We start from the raw sequence: 21,599 nt of genomic DNA, 5'->3' as shown, positions 1-21,599 counted from the left end.
CTTGGGAGAGTGCCATACAACACTTGCTGGACACATTCCCTGCCCACAACCAACTTCCGTATTTCTGTACTTGATTTTAGTTCTTTTAGGGGGGACTTCGGACTTTCTTGGCAATAATCTGTTGCCAATTTGTACTTCCCAAGCGCTTAGTACAGTGCTCTGCACATAGTAAGCGCTCAATAAATACGGTGATTGATTGATTGATTGTACTAAGCACTTGGGAGAGTGCCATACAACACTTGCTGGACACATTCCCTGCCCACAACCAACTTCCATATTTCTGTACTTGATTTTCGTTCTTTCGGGGGGACTTCGGACTTTCTTGGCAATAATCTGTTGCCAATTTGTACTTCCCAAGCGCTTACTACAGTGCTCTGCACATAGTAAGCGCTCAATAAATACGATGATTGATTGATTATACTAAGCGCTTGGGAGAGTGCCATACAACACTTGCTGGACACATTCCCTGCCCACAACCAACTTCCATATTTTTGTACTTGATTTTAGTTCTTTTTGGGGGGACTTCGGACTTCCTTGGCAATAATATGTTGCCAATTTGTACTTCCCAAGCGCTTAGTACAGTGCTCTGCACATAGTAAGCGCTCAATAAATACGATTGATTGATTGATTAATAATAATAATAATATTGGCATTTGTTAAGCGCTTACTATGTGCAAAGCACTGTTCTAAGCGCTGGCAATGATTTCAGCCTGATCGTATCCAGTTATTTTTTTTTTTTTTTGAATGAATGGGTTGGTTTTAACTTCTAATGCTAATAATTGGGATTTATTATGGCAGGAGGCACTTAAGTAGGCCGTTCCCCGCTTCCACGGGTGTAGTCAAAAAAGGGGAAGGACCGATGGAGAATGAGCCCGTATCAGCGGCCGTCCCACCGAGGCCAGCTCTGGGTGCCCAAGGACAATACAGGTTGAATAAACGAGGTTGATAGTAAAATAAATCAATAAATAGAGTAATAAATCTGTACAAACATATATCTATCTATCTATCTATCTATATATATATATATATATATATATACAGATGCTGTGGGGAAGGGAAGGCGAGGGGAAGGAGGAAGGAGGATTGATTGTTCTGACCCACAGGCCAAGGGGGAATAACGTGTTCATCTTTCACTGAGCTCGGCCCGGGGTTTTTGGGGTCTCATGGAATGAAAATTTCATTCTGAGTGCCAGTGCATTTCTAATAATGATGCTAATATTATTATTATTATTATTATTATATGTTGCCAATTTGTACTTCCCAAGTGCTTAGTACAGTGCTCTGCACATAGTAAGTGCTCAATAAATACGATTGATGATGATGATGATGATGATGATTATATATAACATATATAATATATAGTTATTATTAATATTAATAGTTATTATTTTAACATAATTTTATATTAAAATAAAAATATTTTATTTTAAAATGAAATTTTTAATTAAATTAAATATATTTTAGTTATAAGTATTAATAATTATTATTTTATATATTATATAGTATTATTAATATTAATAATACTATATAGTATATAATAATTATTAATATTAATAATGTCATCATATTATCATCAATAAATACGATTGATTGATTGATTGATCATATTGTTGATGGTGGTGGTGGCGTTTGTTCATTCATTGTCGCATTCATTGAGCGCTTACTGTGTGCAGAGGACTGTACTAAGCGCTTGGGAAGTCCACGTTGGCAACATCTAGAGACGGTCCCTACCCAACAGCGGGCTCACAGTCTAGAGGAAGCGCTTACTCTGTGCAAAGCACAGCGCCGGGGAGGATACAAGGGGATCAAGGTTGTCCCACGGGGGGCTCCCAGTCTTCATCCCCATTTTACAGATGAGGGAACCGAGGCCCAGAGCAGTGAAGTGACTCGCCCAGAGTCACCCAGCCGACAGTGGGCAGAGCCGGGATTTGAACCCATGACGTCCGACTCTCAAGCCCGGGCTCTTTCCATTGAGCCGTGCTGCTTCGCTAGGTGTTCGTTGCGCTTGCTATGTGCCGGGCACTGTATTAAGCGCTGGAGTGGATATAAGGAAATCGGGTTGGACACAGGTTGAGGCTCCCAGTCTCGATCCCCATTTTCCAGATGAGGGAACTGAGGCCCAGAGAGATGAGGTGTCGCGCCCAAGGTCACACAGCTGACAGGTGGCAGAGCCAAGATTAACAACCTGTGACCTACCGATTCATAAGCCTGGGCTCCGTCCATTAGGCCGTGCTGCTTCTCCACGAGAACAATAATAATATTAATAATAATAATAATAATGGCATTTGTTAAGCGCTTACTACATGCAAAGCACTGTTCTAAGCGCTGGGGGGGGATACAAGGTGATTAAGTTGTCCCCCGCGGGGCTCACAGCCTTAATCCCCATTTTCCAGAGGAGGGAACTGAGGCTCGGAGAAGTGAAGTGACTTGCCCAAGGTCACACAACAGACATGTGGTGGAGCCAGGATTCGAACCCGTGACCTGTGACTCCAAAGCCCGGGCTCTTTCCACCGAGCCACGCTGCTTCTCTCCCCCTCTCCATCCCCCCCGGCCTTACCTCCTTCCCTTCCCCACAGCACCTGTATATATGTATATATGTTTGTACAGATTTAGTACTCTATTTATTTATGTATTTATTTATTTTACTTGTACCTATCTATTCTATTTATTTTATTTTGTTAGTATGTTTGGTTTTGTTCTCTGTCTCCCCCTTTTAGACCATGAGCCCACTGTTGGGTAGGGACTGTCTCTATATGTTGCCAACTTGTACTTCCCAAGTGCTTAGTACAGTGCTCTGCACATAGTAAGCGCTCAATAAATACGATTGATGATGATGATGATGATATATGTTTGTACATATTTATTACTCTATTTTACTTGTACATATCTATTCTATTTATTTTGTTAATATGTTTGGTTTTGTTCTCTGTCTCCCCCTTCTAATAATAATAATAATAATAATGCTGCTATTTGTTAAGCACTTACTACGTGCAAAGCACTGTTCTAAGCGCTTGGGGGGGGGCAGGGTACAAGGTGATTAAGTTGTCCCCCGCGGGGCTCACAGTCTTAATCCCCATTTTCCAGATGAGGGAACTGAGGCTCGGAGAAGTGAAGTGACTTGCCCATGGTCACACAACAGACATGTGGTGGAGCCAGGATTTGAACCCGTGACCTGTGACTCCAAAGCCCGGGCTCTTTCCACCGAGCCACGCTGCTTCTCTCCCCCCTCCATCCCCCCCCGTCTTACCTCCTTCCCTTCCCCACAGCACCTGTATATATATATATATATATATATATATATATATATATATATATATATATATATATATGTTTGTACATATTTATTACTCTATTTATTTTACTTGTACATATCTATTCTATTTATTTTATTTTGTTAATATGGTTTTGTTCTCTGTCTCCCCCTTTTATACTCTGAGCCCACTGTTGGGTAGGGACTGTCTCTATGTGTTGCCAACTTGGACTTCCCAAGCGCTTAGTACAGTGCTCTGCACATAGCGCTCAATAAATACGATTGATGATGATGATATATGTTTGTACATATTTATTACTCTATTTTACTTGTACATATCTATTCTATTTATTTTCTTTTGTTAATATGGTTTTGTTCTCTGTCTCCCCCTTCTAATAATAAGAATAATAATAATAATGCTGGTATTTGTTAAGCGCTTACTACGTGCAAAGCACTGTTCTAAGCGCTGGGGGGAACACAAGGAGATGAGGTTGTCCCACGGGGGGCTCACAGTCTTCATCCCCATTTTCCAGCTGAGGGAACTGAGGCCCAGAGAAGTGAAGTGACTTGCCCAAGGTCACACGGCAGACATGTTGGGGGGAGGTGGGATTCGAACCCAGACCTCCGACTCCCAAGCCCACGCTCTTTCCACCGAGCCACGCTGCTTCCACGGGACCGTGAGCCCGCTGTTGGGTAGGGACCGTCTCTAGATGTTGCCAACTTGTTCTTCCCAAGCTGCTCTGCACACAGTAAGCGCTCAATAAATACGATGGATTGATTGTGATGCCAATTTGTACTTCCCAAGCGCTTAGTACAGTGCTCTGCACATAGTAAGCGCTCAATAAATACGATTGATTGATTGATTGATTGATTCTCCACAAGCGCACGGACGTTTCAAATCAGCAGTTTCATTTCCCCGATGAGTCCTTTCTCTCTTTTTTTCCTTTCTCCCCCCCCCCCGCCCATTTTATTTTTTTTTTTTGGCGTTCATTAAGCACTTACTATGTGCAAAGCACTGTTCTAAGCGCTGGGGAGGTTACAAGGCGATCAGGTTGCCCCTCGGGGGGCTCACCGTCTTCATCCCCGTTTTCCAGATGAGGTAACCGAGGCCCAGAGAAGTGAAGTGACTCGCCCCAAGTCACCCAGCTGACAGTCGGCGGAGCCGGGATTTGAACCCGTGACCTCGGACTCCCAAGCCCGGGCTCTTTCCACTGAGCCGCGCGGCTTCCATTCCCGTCTCTCCGTAGGAACTGCAAGGTCACGTGGACCAGATCAGCGAAATGGCGGCGGTGATGAGGAAGGCCATTGAAATCGATGAGCGGCAGAGCTGCAAGGAGCAGGAGCGCATCTTTCAGCTGGAAGTGAGTGATTATTTATTGGTTTTACCTGTACATATCATCATCATCATCAATCGTATTTGGAATCAATTGTATTTATTGAGCGCTTACTGTGCGCAGAGCACTGTACTAAGCGCCTGGGAAGTACAAGTTGGCAACATCTAGAGACGGTCCCTACCCAACAGTGCGGGCTTCGGTCCCGGGCCCGTCGCTCAATCAATCAATCAATCAATCGTCAATCGTATTTATTGAGCGCTTACTATGTGCAGAGCACTGGACTAAGCGCTTGGGAAGGACAAATTGGCAACATCTCCCCCTTTTAGACTGTGAGCCCACTGTTGGGTAGGGACTGTCTCTATGTGATGCCAATTTGTACTTCCCAAGCGCTTAGTACAGTGCTCTGCACATAGTAAGCGCTCAATAAATACGATTGATTGATTGATTGATTGATCTAGAGACAGTCCCTACCCAACAACATATCTATTCTATTTAATTTTGTCGTGTGTTTGGTTTTGTTCTCCGTCTCCCCCTTCTAGACTGTGAGCCCGCTGTTGGGGAGGGACCGTCTCTAGATGTTGCCAACTTGGCCTTCCCAAGCGCTTAGTACAGTGCTCTGCACACAGGAAGCGCTCAATAAATACGATTGAATGAATGAATATAGAGCCGGTCCCTCCCCAACAGCGGGCTCACAGTCTACGAGGGGGAGACAGACAACAAGACAAAACATATTAACAAAATAAAATAAATAGAATAAATATGTAGAAGTAAAATAAATAGAGTAATCCGTACAAGCAGATATACAGATGCTGTGGGGAGGGGAAGGAGGTAAGGAGCGGGAGAGGAAGGAGGGGGCTCAGTCTGGGAAGGCCTCCTGGAGGAGGAGGAGGATTCCAATTGGACTTTCTTGCTGGACTAGGGTATCCAGATCTGACCTTGGACAAATTTATTCAGTCCATAGATTCGACATATAAACATGATATTATCCCAGCTACATTGTGTTTGATGTTCATTTATTACTCTATTTATTACTATCTATTACTCTATTTATTTATTTATTACTCTATTCATTACTCTATTTATTTATTACTCTATTTATGTATTTATTACTCTATTCATTTATCACTCTATTACTCTATTTATTTATTACTTTATTTATTTATTTTACTTGTACATATCTATTCTATTTATTTTATTTTGTTAGTATGTTTGGTTTTGTTCTCTGTCTCCCCCTTTTAGACTGTGAGCCCACTGTTGGGTAGGGACTGTCTCTATATAATAATAATAATAATAATGATGATGATGATGGCATTTGTTAAGCGCTTACTATGTGCAAAGCACTGTTCTAAGCGCTGGGGGGGTACAGGGTGATCAGGTTGTCCCACGTGGGGCTCACAGTCTTAATCCCCATTTTCCAGATGAGGGAACTGAGGCTCAGAGAAGTGAAGTGACTTGCCCAAGGTCACACAGCAGACATGTGGCAGAGCAGGGATTCGAACCCATGACCTCTGACTCCAAAGCCCGGGCTCTTTCCACCGAGCCAAGCTGCTCCTCCACTTGGCTCTATTATTACTCTATTGATTGATTTCTTTTACTTCCCTGTACATATGTATGTACATATTTATTACTCTATTTCTTTTACTTGTACATATCTATTCTACTGATTTTATTTTGTTAATATAATAATAATAATAATGATGGCATTTATTAAGCACTTACTATGTGCAAAGCACTGTTCTAAGCGCAGGGGAGGTTACAAGGCGATCAGGTTGTCCCTCAGGGGACTCACAGTCTTCATCCCCATTTTCCAGATGAGGGAACTGAGGCCTAGAGAAGTGAAGTGACTTGCCCAAAGTCACCCAGCGGACAATTGGCAGAGCCGGGATTTGAACCCATGACCTCTGACTCCAAAGCCCGGCCTCTTTTCCACTGAGCCACGCTGCTTGGTTTTGTTGTCTGTCTCCCCCTTCTAGACAGTGAGCCCGCTGGTGGGTAGGGACTGTCTCTAGATGTTGATGTTGCCGACTTGTACTTCCCAAGCGCTTAGTACAGTGCTCTGCACACAGTAAGCGCTCAATACATACAATTGATTGATTGATTCTATTTATTTTATTCTGTTAATATGTTTTGTTTTGTTGTCTGTCTCCCCCTTCTAGACTGTGAGATCTCTGTTGGGTAGGGACCGTCTCTATAGGTTGCCAACTTGGACTTCCCAAGCGCTTAGTACAGTGCTCTGCACACAGTAAGCGCTCAATAAATACGATTGATTGATTGATTGATACCCACCCTGTTGAATTACACTCTCCCAAGTCCTTAGTGCAGGGCTCTGCGCACAATAATAATAATGACGGCATTCATTAAGCGCTTACTATGTGCAGAGCACTGTTCTAAGTGCCGGGGAGGTTACAAACTTGTAATAATAATGATGGCATTTATTAAGCGCTTACTATGTGCAAAGCACTGTTCTAAGTACTGGGGAGGTTACAAGGTGATCAGGTGGTCCCACGGGGGGGCTCACAGTCTCAGTCCCCATTTTACAGATGAGGTAACTGAGGCCCAGATAAGTGAAGTGACTTGCCCAAAGTCACACAGCCGACAGTTGGCAGAGCCGGGATTTGAACCCATGACCTCTGACTCCAAAGCCCAGGCTCTTTCCGTTGAATCTCGCTACTACTCCAAGCATCCCAAGCGCTTAGTACAGTGCTCTGCACACAGTAATAATAATAATAATAATAATAATGGCATTTATTAAGCGCTTACTATGTGCAAAGCACTGTTCTCAGCGCTGGGGAGGTTACAGGGTGATCAGGTTGTCTCACGGGGGGCTCACAGTCTTCATCCCCATTTTCCAGATGAGGTAACTGAGGCCCAGAGAAGTGAAGTGACTTGCCCAAAGTCCCACAGCTGAGAGGTGGCGGAGCCAGGATTTGAACCCGTGACCTCTGACTCCAAAGCCCGGGCCCTTTCCACTGAGCCACGCTGTTTCTCTAAAAAAATAAATCCACAATAAAATCCACTGATGGATGGACAAACGTTATCCAACCTGGGCTCCACCGACACTGTCCTCTCCTGATCTCCTAATCAATCAATCAATTGTATTTATTCAATCAATTGTATTTATTGAGCGCTTACTTATGGCATTTGTTCATTCATTCATTCAATCGTATTTATTGAGCGCTTACTGTGTGCAGAGCACTGTACTAAGCGCTTGGGAAGTACAAGCTGGAATAATTCATTCATTCAATCGTATTTATTGAGCGCTTACTGTGTGCAGAGCATTTGTACTTCCCAAGCGCTTAGTACAGTGCTCTGCACATAGTAAGCGCTCAATAAACACGATTGATGATGATGATGATGATGTTCATTTGTTTTAGGCTACTGGCTAAGCGCTTACTATGCGTCAAACACTGTTGTAAGCCCTGGGGTAAGTACAAGTCAGTTAGGTCAGACAGTCATTTCATTCGTTCAGTCATTCAGTCGTATTTATTGAGCGCTTCCTGTGTGCAGAGCACTGTACTAAGCGCTTGGGAAGTCCAAGTTGGCAACATCTAGAGACGGTCCCTACCCAACAGCGGGCTCATGGTCTAGAAATGTCTAGCTAATGTCCAAAGGCCATTCATTCATTCGATCAATCGTATTTATTGAGCGCTTCCTGTGTGCAGAGCACTGTACTAAGCGCTTGGGAAGTCCAAGTTGGCAACATCTAGAGACGGTCCCTACCCAACAGCGGGCTCACAGTCTAGAAATGTCTAGCTAATGTCCAAAGGCCATTCATTCATTGGATCAATCGTATTTATTGAGCACTTCCTGTGTGCAGAGCACTGTACTAAGCGCTTGGGGAGTCCAAGTTGTCAACATCTAGAGACAGTCCCTACCCAACAGCGGGCTCACAGTCTAGAAATGTCTAGCTAATATGTCCAAAGGCCATTCATTCATTCAATCAATCGTATTTATTGAGCGCTTCCTGTGTGCAGAGCACTGTACTAAGCGCTTGGGAAGTCCAAGTTGGCAACATCTAGAGACAGTCCCTACCCAACAGCGGGCTCACAGTCTAGAAATGTCTAGCTAATATGTCCAAAGGCCATTCATTCATTCGATCAATTGTATTTATTGAGCGCTTACTGTGTGCGGAGCACTGTACTAAGCGCTTGGGGAGTCCAAGTTGTCAGCATCTAGAGACAGTCCCTACCCAACAGCGGGCTCACAGTCTAGAAGGGGGAGGCGGAGAACAAAACAAAACATATTAACTAGAGCCCGGGCCTGGGAGCTGGGAGGACCTGGGTTCTAATCCCGGCTCCGCCACTTGTCTGCTGTGCGACCCTGGGCAAGTTACTGCACATCTCTGAACCGCAATTACCTCATCCGTAAACTGGGAACCTCAGGTGGGACGGGGACGGCGTCCAACCTTTTATCTATTTGGCACTTAGTACAGTGCCTGGCCCATAGTAAAAACACTCTAACAGGAGAAGCAGCGTGGCTCAGGGGAAAGAGCCCGGGCTTTGGAGTCAGAGGTCACGGGTTCAAATCCCGGCTCCGCCACTTGTCAGCTGTGGGACTTGGGGCGAGTCACTTCCCTTCTCTGGGCCTCAGTTCCCTCATCTGGAAAATGGGGATTAAGACTGGGAGCCCCCCGTGGGACAACCTGATCACCTTGTAACCTCCCCAAGCGCTTAGAACAGTGCTTTGCACATAGTAAGCGCTTAATAAAATGCCATTATTATCATTATTAACAGATACCATAAAAAATATTACGGCTGCGAGCCCCATGTGAGACAGGAACCAGGTTGCTTTTATTCATTTATTCATTCATTCATTCAATCGTATTCACCTTGTAACTTCCCCAGCACTTAGAACAGTGCTTAACACATAGTAAGCACTTAATAAATGCCATTATTCATTCATTCAATCGTATTTATTGAGCGCTTACTGTGTGCAGAGCACTGTACTAAGCGCTTGGGAAGTACAAGTTGTTATTAGTAGTAAAATTAAGTGGCTGTGTCGGAATTAGAATCCAGATCCTCTGACTCCCAAGCCTGAGCTCTTTCCACTATTGATTCATTCATTTGATCATATTTATTGAGTGCTTACTGTGTGCAGAGCACTGTACTGAGTGCTTAGAAAGTAAGATTCGGGAACAAACGGTGACAATCCCTACCCAACAACAGTCTAGAAGAGGTGAGACGGACATCAAAACAAGTAGGCAGGCATCAGTAGCATCAATATAAATAAATATAATTATAGATTTCTAGACTGTGAGCCCACTGTTGGGTAGGGACCGTCTCTATATGTCGCCAACTTGGACTTCCCAAGCGCTTAGTACAGTGCTCTGCACACAGTAAGTGCTCAATAAATACGATTGATTGATCGATGTATACACATCATGAATAGAATAAATGGAATAATAAATATGTACTTATATACCCAAGTGCTGTGTGGCGGGGGGTAGAGCAGGGGAGGGAGTTGGGGCGATGGAGAGGGAAAGAGGAGGAGGGGAAAAGGGGGGCTCAGTGTGGGAAGGCTTCCCGGAGGAGGTGAGCTCTCAGTAGGGCTTTGAAGGGAGGAAGACAGCTAGCTTGGCGGATCAATCAATCAATCAATCATATTTATTGAGCGCTTACTGTGTGCAGAGCACTGTACTAAGCGCTTGGGAAGTCCAAGGTGGAAACATATAGAGATGGTCCGGGGAGGGCATTCCGGGCCCGGGGGTCGACGGCGGGACGGGCGAGAACGAGGCCTAACGGTGAGGAGGGGAGCGGCGGCAGAGGAGCCTAATAGGCTAAGCTGCTCCACGAATTGCACCCCGAGCCATGATTTTACTCATTCATTCATTCAGGCGTATTTATTGAGCGCTTACTGCGTGCAGAGCACTGTACTAAGCGCTTGGGAAAGTACAGTGCAACAGTAACAATAAACAGTGCCATCCCCCGCCCACAACGAGATCTTATTGCTGTTCCCCCTTGAGGGAAGGAAAAAGTGTGGCCAAGGGGGATGGGATGGAGGAAGGACCTGTTCCACTTAGGGCCGCATAGATGGAGTCATTCATTCGTTCAGTCGTATTTATTGAGCGCTTACTGCGTGCAGAGCACTGTACTAAGCGCTTGGGAAAGTACAGTACAACAGTAACAATAAACAGTGCCATCCCCCGCCCACAACGAGATCTTATTGCTGTTCCCCCTTGAGGGAAGGAGAAAGTAGATGGATTCATTCATTCATTCATTCAATCGTATTTATTGAGCGCTTACTGCGTGCAGAGCACTGTACTAAGCGCTTGGGAAAGTACAGTACAACAGTAACAATAAACAGTGCCATCCCCCGCCCACAACGAGATCTTATTGCTGTTCCCCCTTGAGGGAAGGAGAAAGTAGATGGATTCATTCATTCAGTCGTATTTATTGAGCGCTTACTGTGTGCAGAGCACTGTACTAAGCGCTTGGGAACGTAGAATACAACAATAACAATCAATCGTATTTATTGAGTGCTTACTGTGTGCAGAGCACTGGGCTAAGCGCTTGGGAAGTACAAGTTGGCAATTGCCGATGGAGAGCGGGGCTTTCTGGGGGAGATGGGTCAATCAGTCGTATTTATTGAGCGCTTACTGTGTGCAGAGCACTGGACTGAGCACTTGGGAAGTACAAGTTGACAACATATAGCGACCCAACAGCGGGCTCACAGTCTAGAAGGGGGAGACGGACAACAAAACATATTAACAAAATAAAATAAATAGAATAAATACGTACAAGTAAAATAGAGTAATAAATACGTGCAAAAAAAAATATATATATATATACATATATATATATATATATACATATATATATATATATATGTATATATATATACAGGTGCTGTGGGGAAGGGAAGGAGGTAAGGCAGGAGGAGGTGTCGCGACTTGACGGCATATAAGACAAGACCCCGGTGCTTAGTACAGTGCCTGGCGCAGAGTAAGTGCTTAACAAATACCACAATTGAATGAATGAATTGGCCCATAGCAAGCGCTCAGCTTACAGCCCGGTCACCGTCCTTCTACAAGCTTTTTTCTCCCCAAAGACTTCATTTTCCGCTCCGCTCTTCCTCCCGAACCCTTCAACCCCTCTTTTTTGTTGTTTTTTTTTGCCACCTTGTAGCAAGAAAACAAAGGCCTAAGGGAAATCCTCCAAATCACCAGAGAATCGTTCCTGAATCTGAAGAAAGAAGAGGCTCCCGAGGGCAGCGCGGCTCCGTCGGCCCGTGTGTCCGGCAGCGACCTGAGCCCGAGGAAGAGCTGAGGCCCGGAGCAGACCTTCCTCCATTTTCACTTTCCGACTCCGAACCTCGGCACGTGACGGCTTTCCGAGACGGCGGACCGCGGAGAACCGCGGCTCCTCGTCACGGGAGGGTCCCGTGGCTCGTATTTTTGTACGAAAGACAGAACCCTCGCCCTGCTCGGAAAGAAGCTATGCAACCATCCGGTTTTTTAATAGGACGAACCAAACGTCTCGGCGGAAAGTTCGGGTGACGGAAGGTGACGCCTTGCCCAAACCTGGATGACCCCGATTCCTCGTAAGCCGCCGGACGGAAGAGTCTGTGTGAAAATTTTTATTAACGACACTGGGGACAAGGGACCCCCCCCCAAGACCCGATTGATCTTTGACTACATCTCAGATGTTGCTTTTGGTCGCGTTTTTAATGAGAAAGGACATAACGGGGTGGATGAGACGCGATTGAGGGGTAGCTTGCCGTAAACATGGATTTCTACGTTTCATCAGCAAAGCAGCACGACTTTCTCAGAGACGGGGTGGGAGGCCCGTTCGGCCGGCGATAAGCTCCACGCGCCTTTCGACTTCTTGAGAAACGGGTGTTTCTAAGTGGCGGGGAAACAAAGTCGGGGGTTTTCCTTCTGCCTAGCAGCCCTTAACCGATTCCCACCCCCTGGGCCCTGGTACGAAGTAAGGGAAGAGTGTGAATAAATCAACCCTCCACTCATTTGGGGAACGTTTTCTTCCTCGGGCCCATTTTAGAGGCTGGTAAAGACCCTTTTTTCATTAAAACGATCAGGTGTTCCATTGGTGAGACACCAGAAAAACTGCAGATGAAGGGTAAATCGCTTGGGTTTTTTGTGGGTGTTTTTTTTTTTTTTCCTCTAAGGTACTTTGAAACTAAACTACTGACAAACCAGTTGGCTTGAAAAATCGGACCCGGGGCGACTTGGGGGAGGATTACGTGTGTGACATCGGCTCTTTTCCCTTTTTCGCTTGGGAAGACGGCGCGTTATTTCTTCCCCGTCTGCGGTTCCCGTACACCAGGTGAATGATGACGACCTTAAGATTGTGACAGAATTTGGTGTTAGTGTGACCTGAAGATTGTGACAGTCACAGATAAGAGAATTTGGTGTTAGTGTGACTTGTTAGAGGGTCGAAAACTATCAAAATCCGTATGAATATGTTGTTTCTCTTCACACTTCAACAAAATCTAGCAACGTGGGGAGTTTCATCTGTTCTGGGAGCACAGTTTCACTTTCCTACAAAGGGTTTTAGGTTCACAACACTTCCCACTTGAATTTAATACCAAATCTACATTCCAAGGCTGAATACGAGGCCGTTTACTCGGCGGCTTTAGGTTCCGCGTTTAAAGAGTGGAGGGACCCACTCTGGGGGTTAAATGAAAACTTCCAATTAACAACGGCCTAAAGATTCGGCTTCTGGCAACTGGATAGTGGTAACAATCGCAAAATGGCAAGCCAGTTGCCAACAAGGCTTCTAAATCGGTTTCGGCCAGACTGAGGAAAAAGAATAAGCCATACTGTGTGATCTAGCCTGCAGCAATTCTCCGAGACGGTTCTAGCATGGAGCACGGCTCGATGAGTACTTATTTTTGTAAATAACGCGGTGAGTTAATTTATCTATTGCCCTTCATAGATACGTTGTATTTTCGGGCTTTGAAGAATCTCCACCGGGTTGTGTAGTGAGGTCTTCCATCACACCTGTTATTTTTTTAATGCAAATGCTTGAAATAACGGCTGCGAATGTGGAGCGTACAGTAAGCATTTTGTCAATAAAGATGTCTTATAAAATTGTCTTCGTGGCCATGCTGAAGGATACGTTTGATCCTTGAGCATCATCAGTCGTATTTATTGAGCGCTTACTATGGGCAGAGCACTGTACTAAGCGCTTGAGCAGTGGCAAGGCGGCAGTTTAGTCAGTGACCCGGACTGGCGAAGCTTTTCCAGTTGGCCACTGCTCCTGGGAAAGCCCCTTCCTATCTTTCCCACAATACGAGGCTGAAAGAGCTCACCCGTTTTTATAAAAAAGCCAGGCATCTTAGGGTTCCACTCCAAATCCCGGAATTTTGCAAGATTTCCCCCTCTTTTAAATACTTGTAAAAATACTTTTAATACTTTTAAAAAGTGTTAAACATAGGCTATGTGCCAGAATCCGTGCTAAGCACCGGGGTAGATACAGGGTAATCAGGTGGTCCCATGGGGGGGGGTTCACAGTCTCCCCATTTTACAGCTGGGATGACTGAGGCACAGAGAAGTGAAGCGACTTGCTCAAGGTCACATGGCGGACAAGTGGCTGTGAGCCCCAATGATGTGCATTTCGCTTTAATTCTGTTTGTTGTGATGACCTGACACCCGTCCACAGGTTTGGTTTCGTTGTCTGTCTCCCCCTTCTAGACTGTGAGCCCGTTGTTGGGTGGGGACCGTCTCTATATGTTACTGAGTTCCCAAGCGCTTAGTACAGTGCACAGTAAGCGCTCAATAAATACGACTGAATGAATGAATGAATATAAAAGTGATTTTGTGTTCAGTGAAATGCAGCTAAAAATAATAATTCTAATATTTGGCATTTGTTAAGCACTTACTCTGTGCAAAGCACTGTTCTAAGCGCTGGGGAGGATACAGGGTGATCAGGTTGTCCCACGGGGGGCTCACAGTCTTCATCCCCATTTTACAGATGAGGTAACTGTGGCCCAGAGAAGTTAAGTGACTTGCCCAAGCTCACACAGCTGACAGGTGGCGGAGTCGGAATTCGAACCCATGACCTCTGACTCCAAAGCCCGGGCTCTTTCCACTGAGCCACGCTGCTTCTCTGTATTTGTTATAAGTGCTAAGTGCCAAGCATCATACTAAGTACAGGGGTAGATAGAACCCTTCTAGACTGTAAACCCGTTGTTGGGTAGGGACCGTCTCTATATGTTGCCAACTTGGACTTCCCAAGCGCTTAGTACAGTGCTCTGCACACAGTAAGCGCTCAATAAATACAGTTGAATGACTGAATGTTGTCCCTGTTGTAATGGAACTCACAGCTTAAGTAATAATAATAATAATAATGATGGTATTTAAGCGATTAATGTTCTAAGCGCTGGGGGGATACAAGGTGATCGGGTTGTCCCACGCGAGGCTCACAGTCTTCATCCCCATTTTACAGATGAGGGAACTGAGGCCCAGAGAGGCGAAGCGACTTGCCCAAAGTCACCCAGCTGACAACTGGCGGAGCCGGGATGTGAACCCATGACCTCTGACTCCAAAGCCCGGGCTCTTTCCACCGAGCCACACTTTTTGAATCCCCATTTTGCAGATGAAGAAACTGAGACAGAGAAGTGACGTGACTTGCCCAAGGTCGCACGGCAGGCAAGTGGTGGAGCTGAAATTCGAATCCACACCTGTGCCCTTTTCGCTAGGCTCTGCTTTTGGAGGACACAGTCGTAGAGTTTGGGGTTTTTAATAATAATAACAATAATAATGATGGCATTTGTTAAGCGCTTACTATGTGCAAAGCACTGTTCTAAGCGCTGGGGGGGATACAACGTGATCAAGTTGTCCCACGTGGGGCTCACAGTCTTAATCCCCATTTTTACAGATGAGGTAACTGAGGCTCAAGAGAAGTTAAGTGACTTGCCCAAGGTCACACAGCAGACTTGTGGTGGAGTCGGGATTCGAACCCATGACCTCTGACTCCAAAGCCCAGGCTCTTTCCACTGAGGGCTTTATTTGGGGGAAGAGCTGCAGCCATCGGTTGGGAAACACCCGTGGTTTATCTAGTTTTTAACGTGACTTAAATACGATTAAATGAATGAATGAATGCGGGACAGGGACTGTTTCCGTCCCCAGCGCCTAGCACAGTGTGTGACACATAGTAAGCGCTTAACAGATACCCTTTAAAAAGAAAAATGGTGGAGGCGGGATTAGAACCCAGGTCCTTTGACTCCCAGGCGCCTGTACTTTCCACTAGGTCATGCTGCTCCCTTCTTCGGTAGTGGCAAAAAAAAAAATATCTTCTTACCCTCACAGCACTTATGTTCATATAATAATAATAATAACAATAACACAGTAATAATAATAATAATCGTGTTTTTGTTAGGCACTTACTACGTGTCAGGGACTGTATTAAGCACTGGGGTGGATACAAACAAATTAGGTTGGACACTTTCCCTATTCATTCATTCATTCAATCGTATTTATTGAGCGCTTACTGTGTGCAGAGCACTGTACTAAGCGCTTGGGAAGTACAATTTGGCAACATACAGAGAAGCAGGGTGGCTCAATGGAAAGAGGGAGTCAGAGGTCATGGGTTCAAATCCCGGCTCCGCCAACTGTCAGCCGTGTGACTTTGGGCAAGTCACTTCTCTGGGCCTCAGTTCCCTCATCTGTAAAATGGGGATGAAGACTGTGAGTCCCACGCGGGACCGTCTGATCACCTTGTAATAATAATAATAATAATGGCATTTGTTAAGCGCTTACTATGTGCTAAGCACTGGGGGGGATACAAGGTGATCAGGTTGTCCCACGTGGGGCTCACAGTCTTAATCCCCATTTTACAGATGAGGTAACTGAGGCTCAGAGAAGTGAATAGACTTGCCCAAGGTCACACAGCAGACATGTGGCGGAGCCGGGATTCGAACCCATGACCTCTGACTCCGAGGCCCGGGCTCTTTGTATCCTCCCCAGTGCTTAGAGCAGTGCTTTGCACATAGTAAGCACTTAACAAATGCCATCATTTATTTATTTTATCCCACGTGGGCCTCACGGTCTCGATCCCTAATTTACAAATGAGGTAACTGAGGCACAGAAAAGTGAAGTGACCTGCCCAAGGAAACACACAGTACCCAAGTGGCAGAGCCGGGATTAGAACCCATGACCTTCTGACTCTGAGGCCCTGGCTCTATCCACTATCTATCAGGCTGCTTCTCGTACATAGCTAGAAATTACGTATTATAAATGATTTATATTAATGTCTGTCTCCCTCTCCAATCAATCAATCGTATTTATTGAGCGCTTATCTGTGCAGAGCACTGTACTAAGCGCTTGGGAAGGACAAGTTGGCAGTCTCTAGACTGTAAGTTCGTCGTGGGCAGAGAACACGTCTGCCAACTCTGTAGTGTACTCTCCCTAGCATTCAATCGTATTTATTGAGCGCTTACTGTGTGCAGAGCACTGTACTAAGCGCTTGGGAAGTCCAAGTTGGCGGTCCCTACCCAACAACGGGCACAGCACAGTCTAGCACTTAGTAGTGCTGTACGCGTAGTAAGCGCTCAAAACATACCCTAGATGACACGACCATCCTGCGAGACAAATCCAAAATTAAGGTGATGAGCCATAGCCTGAACCTCTATAAGGCTGTGAGCCCACTGTTGGGTAGGGACCGTCTCTAGATTTCCCAAGCGCTTAGTACAGTGCTGTGCACACAGGAAGCGCTCAATAAATACCATTGAATGAAGGATTGTAAGAACTGGGTTCAGCTGACAGCTGGCGTGGGGGCATCCATCAAATAGCTTTAATTCTATTTGGTCTGACGACACTTCTAGACTGTGAGCCCACTGTTGGGTAGGGACTGTATATGTTGCCAACTTGTACTTCCCAAGCGCTTAGTACAGTGCTCTGCACACAGTAAGTGCTCAATAAATACGATTGAATGAATGAATGACACCTGTCCATGTGTTTTGTTTTGTCTGTCTCCCCCTTCTAATCTGTGAGCCCGCTGTTGGGTAGGGACCGGCTCTAGATGTTGCCAACTTGGACTTCCCAAGCGCTTAGTACAGTGCTCTGCACACAGTAAGTGCTCAATAAATACAATTGAATGAAGGATTGTAAGCATTGGGTTCAGCTGACAGCTGGCATGGGGGCATCCATCAAATAGCTTTAATTCTATTTGGTCTGACAGCTTGACACTTCTAGACTGTGAGCCCACTGTTGGGTAGGGACCGTCTCTCTATGTTGCCAACTTGGACTTCCCAAGCGCTTAGTACAGTGCTCTGCACACAGTAAGCGCTCAATAAATAAGATTGAATAATAATGATGGCATTTGTTAAGCGCTTACTATGTGCAAAGCACTGTTCTAAGCGCTGGGGGGGATATAACATGATCAGGTTGTCCCACGTGGGGCTCACAGTCAATCCCCATTTACAGATGAGGTAACTGAGGCTCAGAGAAGTTAAGTGACTTGCCCAAGGTCACACAGCAGACAGGTGGCGGAGCCGGAATTCGAACCCATGACCTCGGACTCCAAAGCCCGAGCTCTTTCCACTGAGCCACGCTGCTTCGAATGACACCTGTCCACATGTTTTGTTTTGTTGTCCGTCTCCCCCTTCTAGACCGTGAGCCCGCTGTTGGGTAGGGACCGTCTCTAGATGTTACCAACTTGTACTTCCCAAGCGCTTAGTACAGTGCTCTGCACACAGTAAGCGCTCAATAAATACGATTGAATGAATGAGTGAATAATGCTGAAGAATACAGCTAGACTGTGAGCAGTGAAAGGATCTGTGGATCTCACGTTCACCATAGCACCTAGCACAGTGTCTAGCGCATAGCGCGCCTGGAAGGATGACTACGGCTGCCAATATGCTGAGAAGCAGCCTGGCCCAAGATCAAGAGCCCAGGCTTGGGAGCCATGCAGTCATTCAATCGTATTTATTGAGCGCTTACTGTGTGCAGAGCACTGTACTAAGCGCTTAGGAAGTCCAAGTTGGCAAATTCTAGAGACGGTCCCTCCCCAACAGCGGGCTCACAGTCTAGAAGGGGGAGACAGACAACAAAACAAAACAGATTAACAAAATAAAATAAATAGAATGGTAGATATGCGCAAGTAAAATAGAGTAATAAATCTGTACAAACATATATACAGGGTTCAGAGTGAGAGGACGTGGGTTCTAATCCCAGTTCTGCCACTTAATAATAATAATAATGGCATTTATTAAGCGCTTACTATGTGCAAAGCACTGTTCTAAGCGCTGGGGAAGTTACAAGGTGATCAGGTTGGCCCACGGGAGGCTCACAGCCCACTGTTGGGTAGGGACCGTCTCTATATGTTGCCAACTTGGACTTCCCAAGCGCTTAGTACAGTGCTCTGCACACAGTAAGTGCTCAATAAATACGATTTAATTGATGCTGATGCTGATGCTGATTACCTCCTTCCCCTCCCCACAGCACCTGTGTATATGTTTGTATGTATTTATTACTCTTTTATTTTATTTGTACATATTTATTCTATTTATTTTATTTTGTTAATATGTTTGGTTTTGTTCTCTGTCTCCCCCTTCTAGACTGTGAGCCCACTGTTGGGTAGGGACCGTCTCCAGATGTGGCCAACTTGGACTTCCCAAGCGCTTAGTACAGTGCTCTGCACACTGTAAGCGCTCAATAAATACGATTGATTAATTGATTGATTGATTATATTAACGTCTGTCTCCCCCGTAGACAGTAAACTCATTGTGGGCAGGGAATGTGTCTGTGTGACTGTGGGCAAGTCACTTAACTTCTCTGGGCCTCAGTTCCCTCACCTGTAAAATGGGGATGAAGACTGTGAGCCCCCCGTGGGACAACCTGATCACCTTGTTAACCTCCCCAGCGCTTAGAACAGTGCTTGGCACATAGTAAGCGCTTAATAAATGCCATCGTCATCATCACAGTCTTCATCCCCATTTTGCAGATGAGGGAACTGAGGCCCAGAGAAGTGAAGTGACTTAACCAAAGTCACACAGCAGACAATTGGCGGAGTCGGGATTTGAACCGACGACCTCTGACTCCAAAGCCCGGGCTCTTTCCACTGAGCCAAGTTGTACTTCCCAAGCGCTTAGTACAGTGCTCTGCACACGGTAAGTGCTCAATAACCAGCGTGGCTCAGTGAAAAGAGCCTGGGCTTTGGAGTCAGCGGTCATGGGTTCAAATCCCCGCTCTGCCAATTGTCAGCTGTGTGACTTTGGGCAAGTCACTTCACTTCTCTGGGCCTCAGGTACCTCATCTGGAAAATGGGGATTAAGACTGTGAGCCTGATTACCTTGTAACCTCCCCAGCGCTTAGAACAGTGCTTTGCACATAGTAAGCGCTTAATAAATGCCATTATTATTATTATTATTATTAATAAATACGATTGAATGAATAGTAAGTGCTCAATAAATGCCATCATCATCATTATTATTATTAAATAACAATTTCCTCCTCAAGTTTGATCATCTCCAGGGCACATACCAGGTATTCAGGCCTAGTTCAAAGGTCAAGGAAATCCAATCAATCAATCAGTCGTATTTATTGAGCGCTTACTGTGTGCAGAGCACTGGACTAAGCACTTGGGAAGTACAAGTTGGCAACATAATCCAGAGAACTGTGACTCCGTGATGCCTACAAAGAAAGCCTGGCAGAGGTCATAACAATACCCCTTCCCTGAGCAACTTCTTGGCCGCCCTTGGAAGGAAAAGGAATCAAACCCCTACTTCGAGACCTGGGCTAAAGTCACATTAAAAACTAAATAATAATAATAATAATAATAATGGCATTTGTTAAGCACTTACTACGTGCAGAGCACTGTTCTAAGCGCTGGGGTGGATACAAGGTGATCAAGTTGCCCCACATGGGGCTCACCATCTTAATCCCCATTTTACAGATGAGGGAACTGGGGCTCAGAGAAGTGAAGTGACTTGCCCAAGGTCACACAGCAGTCAGGTGGCGGAGTCGGGATTTGAACCCATGACCTCTGACTCCAAAGCCCGGGCTCTTTCCACTGAGCCACGCTGCTTCTCTTTTTAAACCACAGGTGTTTCCCAACCTATGGCTGCAGCTCTTCCCCCAAATAAAACCCCCAACCTCTATGACTGTGTCCTCCGAAAGCAGAGCCTAGTGAAAAGGGCACAGGCGTGGATTCGAATTTCAGCTCCACCACTTGCCTGCTGTGTGACCTTGGGCAAGTCACTTCACTTCTCTGTCTCAGTTTCTTCATCCGCAAAATGGGGATTCAAAAAGTGCGGCTCGGTGGAAAGAGCCCGGGCTTTGGAGTCGGAGGTCATGGGTTCAAACCCCGGCTCCGCCAATTGTCAGCTGGGTGACTTTGGGCAAGTCTCTGTGCCTCAGTTCCCTCATCTGCAAAATGGGGATGAAGACTGTGAGCCCCCTGTGGGATCTCTGTCTCTCCCTTCTAGACTGTGAGCCCGCTGTTGGGAAGGGACCATCTCTATCTGTTACCAACTCGGACTTCCCAAGTGTTTAGTCCAGTGCTCTGCACACAGGAAGCGCTCAATAAATACGATTGAATGAATGAATGAACTTAACCTCTCTGTGCCTCAGTTTCCTCATGTGTAAAATGGGGACGAAGACTGTGAGCCCCACGTGGGACAGCCTGATCACCTTGTATCCGCCCAGCGCTTAGAACAGTAAGCGCTTAATGAATACCATCATCATTATTATTACTTAAGCTGTAACTTCCATTACAACGGGGACAATATTCATTCAGTCATTCAATCGTATTTATTGAGCGCTTACCGTGTACGGAGGAGCACTGTAATAATAATAATAATGATGGCATTTATTAAGCGCTTACTATGTGCAAAGCACTGTTCTAAGCGCTGGGGGGATACACGGTAATCAGGTTGTCCCACATGGGGCTCCCAGTCTTCATCCCCATTTTACAGATGAGGGAACTGAGGCCCAGAGAAGTGAAGCGACTTGTCCAAAGTCACCCAGCTGACAGTTGGCGGAGCCGGGATTTGAACCCATGACCCCTGACCCCAAAGCCCGGGCTCTTTCCACTGAGCCCCGCTGCTTCTGTACT

At 45.7% G+C, this 21,599-nt stretch overlaps 1 protein-coding gene across 1 annotated transcript in view; it reads left to right on the top strand.

Annotated features, from left to right (window-relative positions):
- The window catches only part of FGFR1OP2 (FGFR1 oncogene partner 2), a 54,199-nt gene extending 40,565 nt beyond the window's left edge, over window positions 1–13,634 (top strand). Inside the window, exons 6-7 of the mRNA XM_038770014.1 lie at window positions 4,498–4,611; window positions 11,709–13,634. Of these exons, the coding sequence (XP_038625942.1) occupies window positions 4,498–4,611; window positions 11,709–11,849 (255 nt within the window). The 3' untranslated portion in view covers window positions 11,850–13,634. The remainder of the gene's footprint in view (window positions 1–4,497; window positions 4,612–11,708) is intronic.
- Window positions 13,635–21,599: the final 7,965 nt, after the last annotated feature.

The sequence above is a fragment of the Tachyglossus aculeatus genome, chromosome 2 (assembly GCF_015852505.1).
Source record: "Tachyglossus aculeatus isolate mTacAcu1 chromosome 2, mTacAcu1.pri, whole genome shotgun sequence".
Lineage (NCBI taxonomy): Eukaryota > Metazoa > Chordata > Mammalia > Monotremata > Tachyglossidae > Tachyglossus > Tachyglossus aculeatus.
This window is presented reverse-complemented; position numbering and strand designations above follow the sequence as displayed.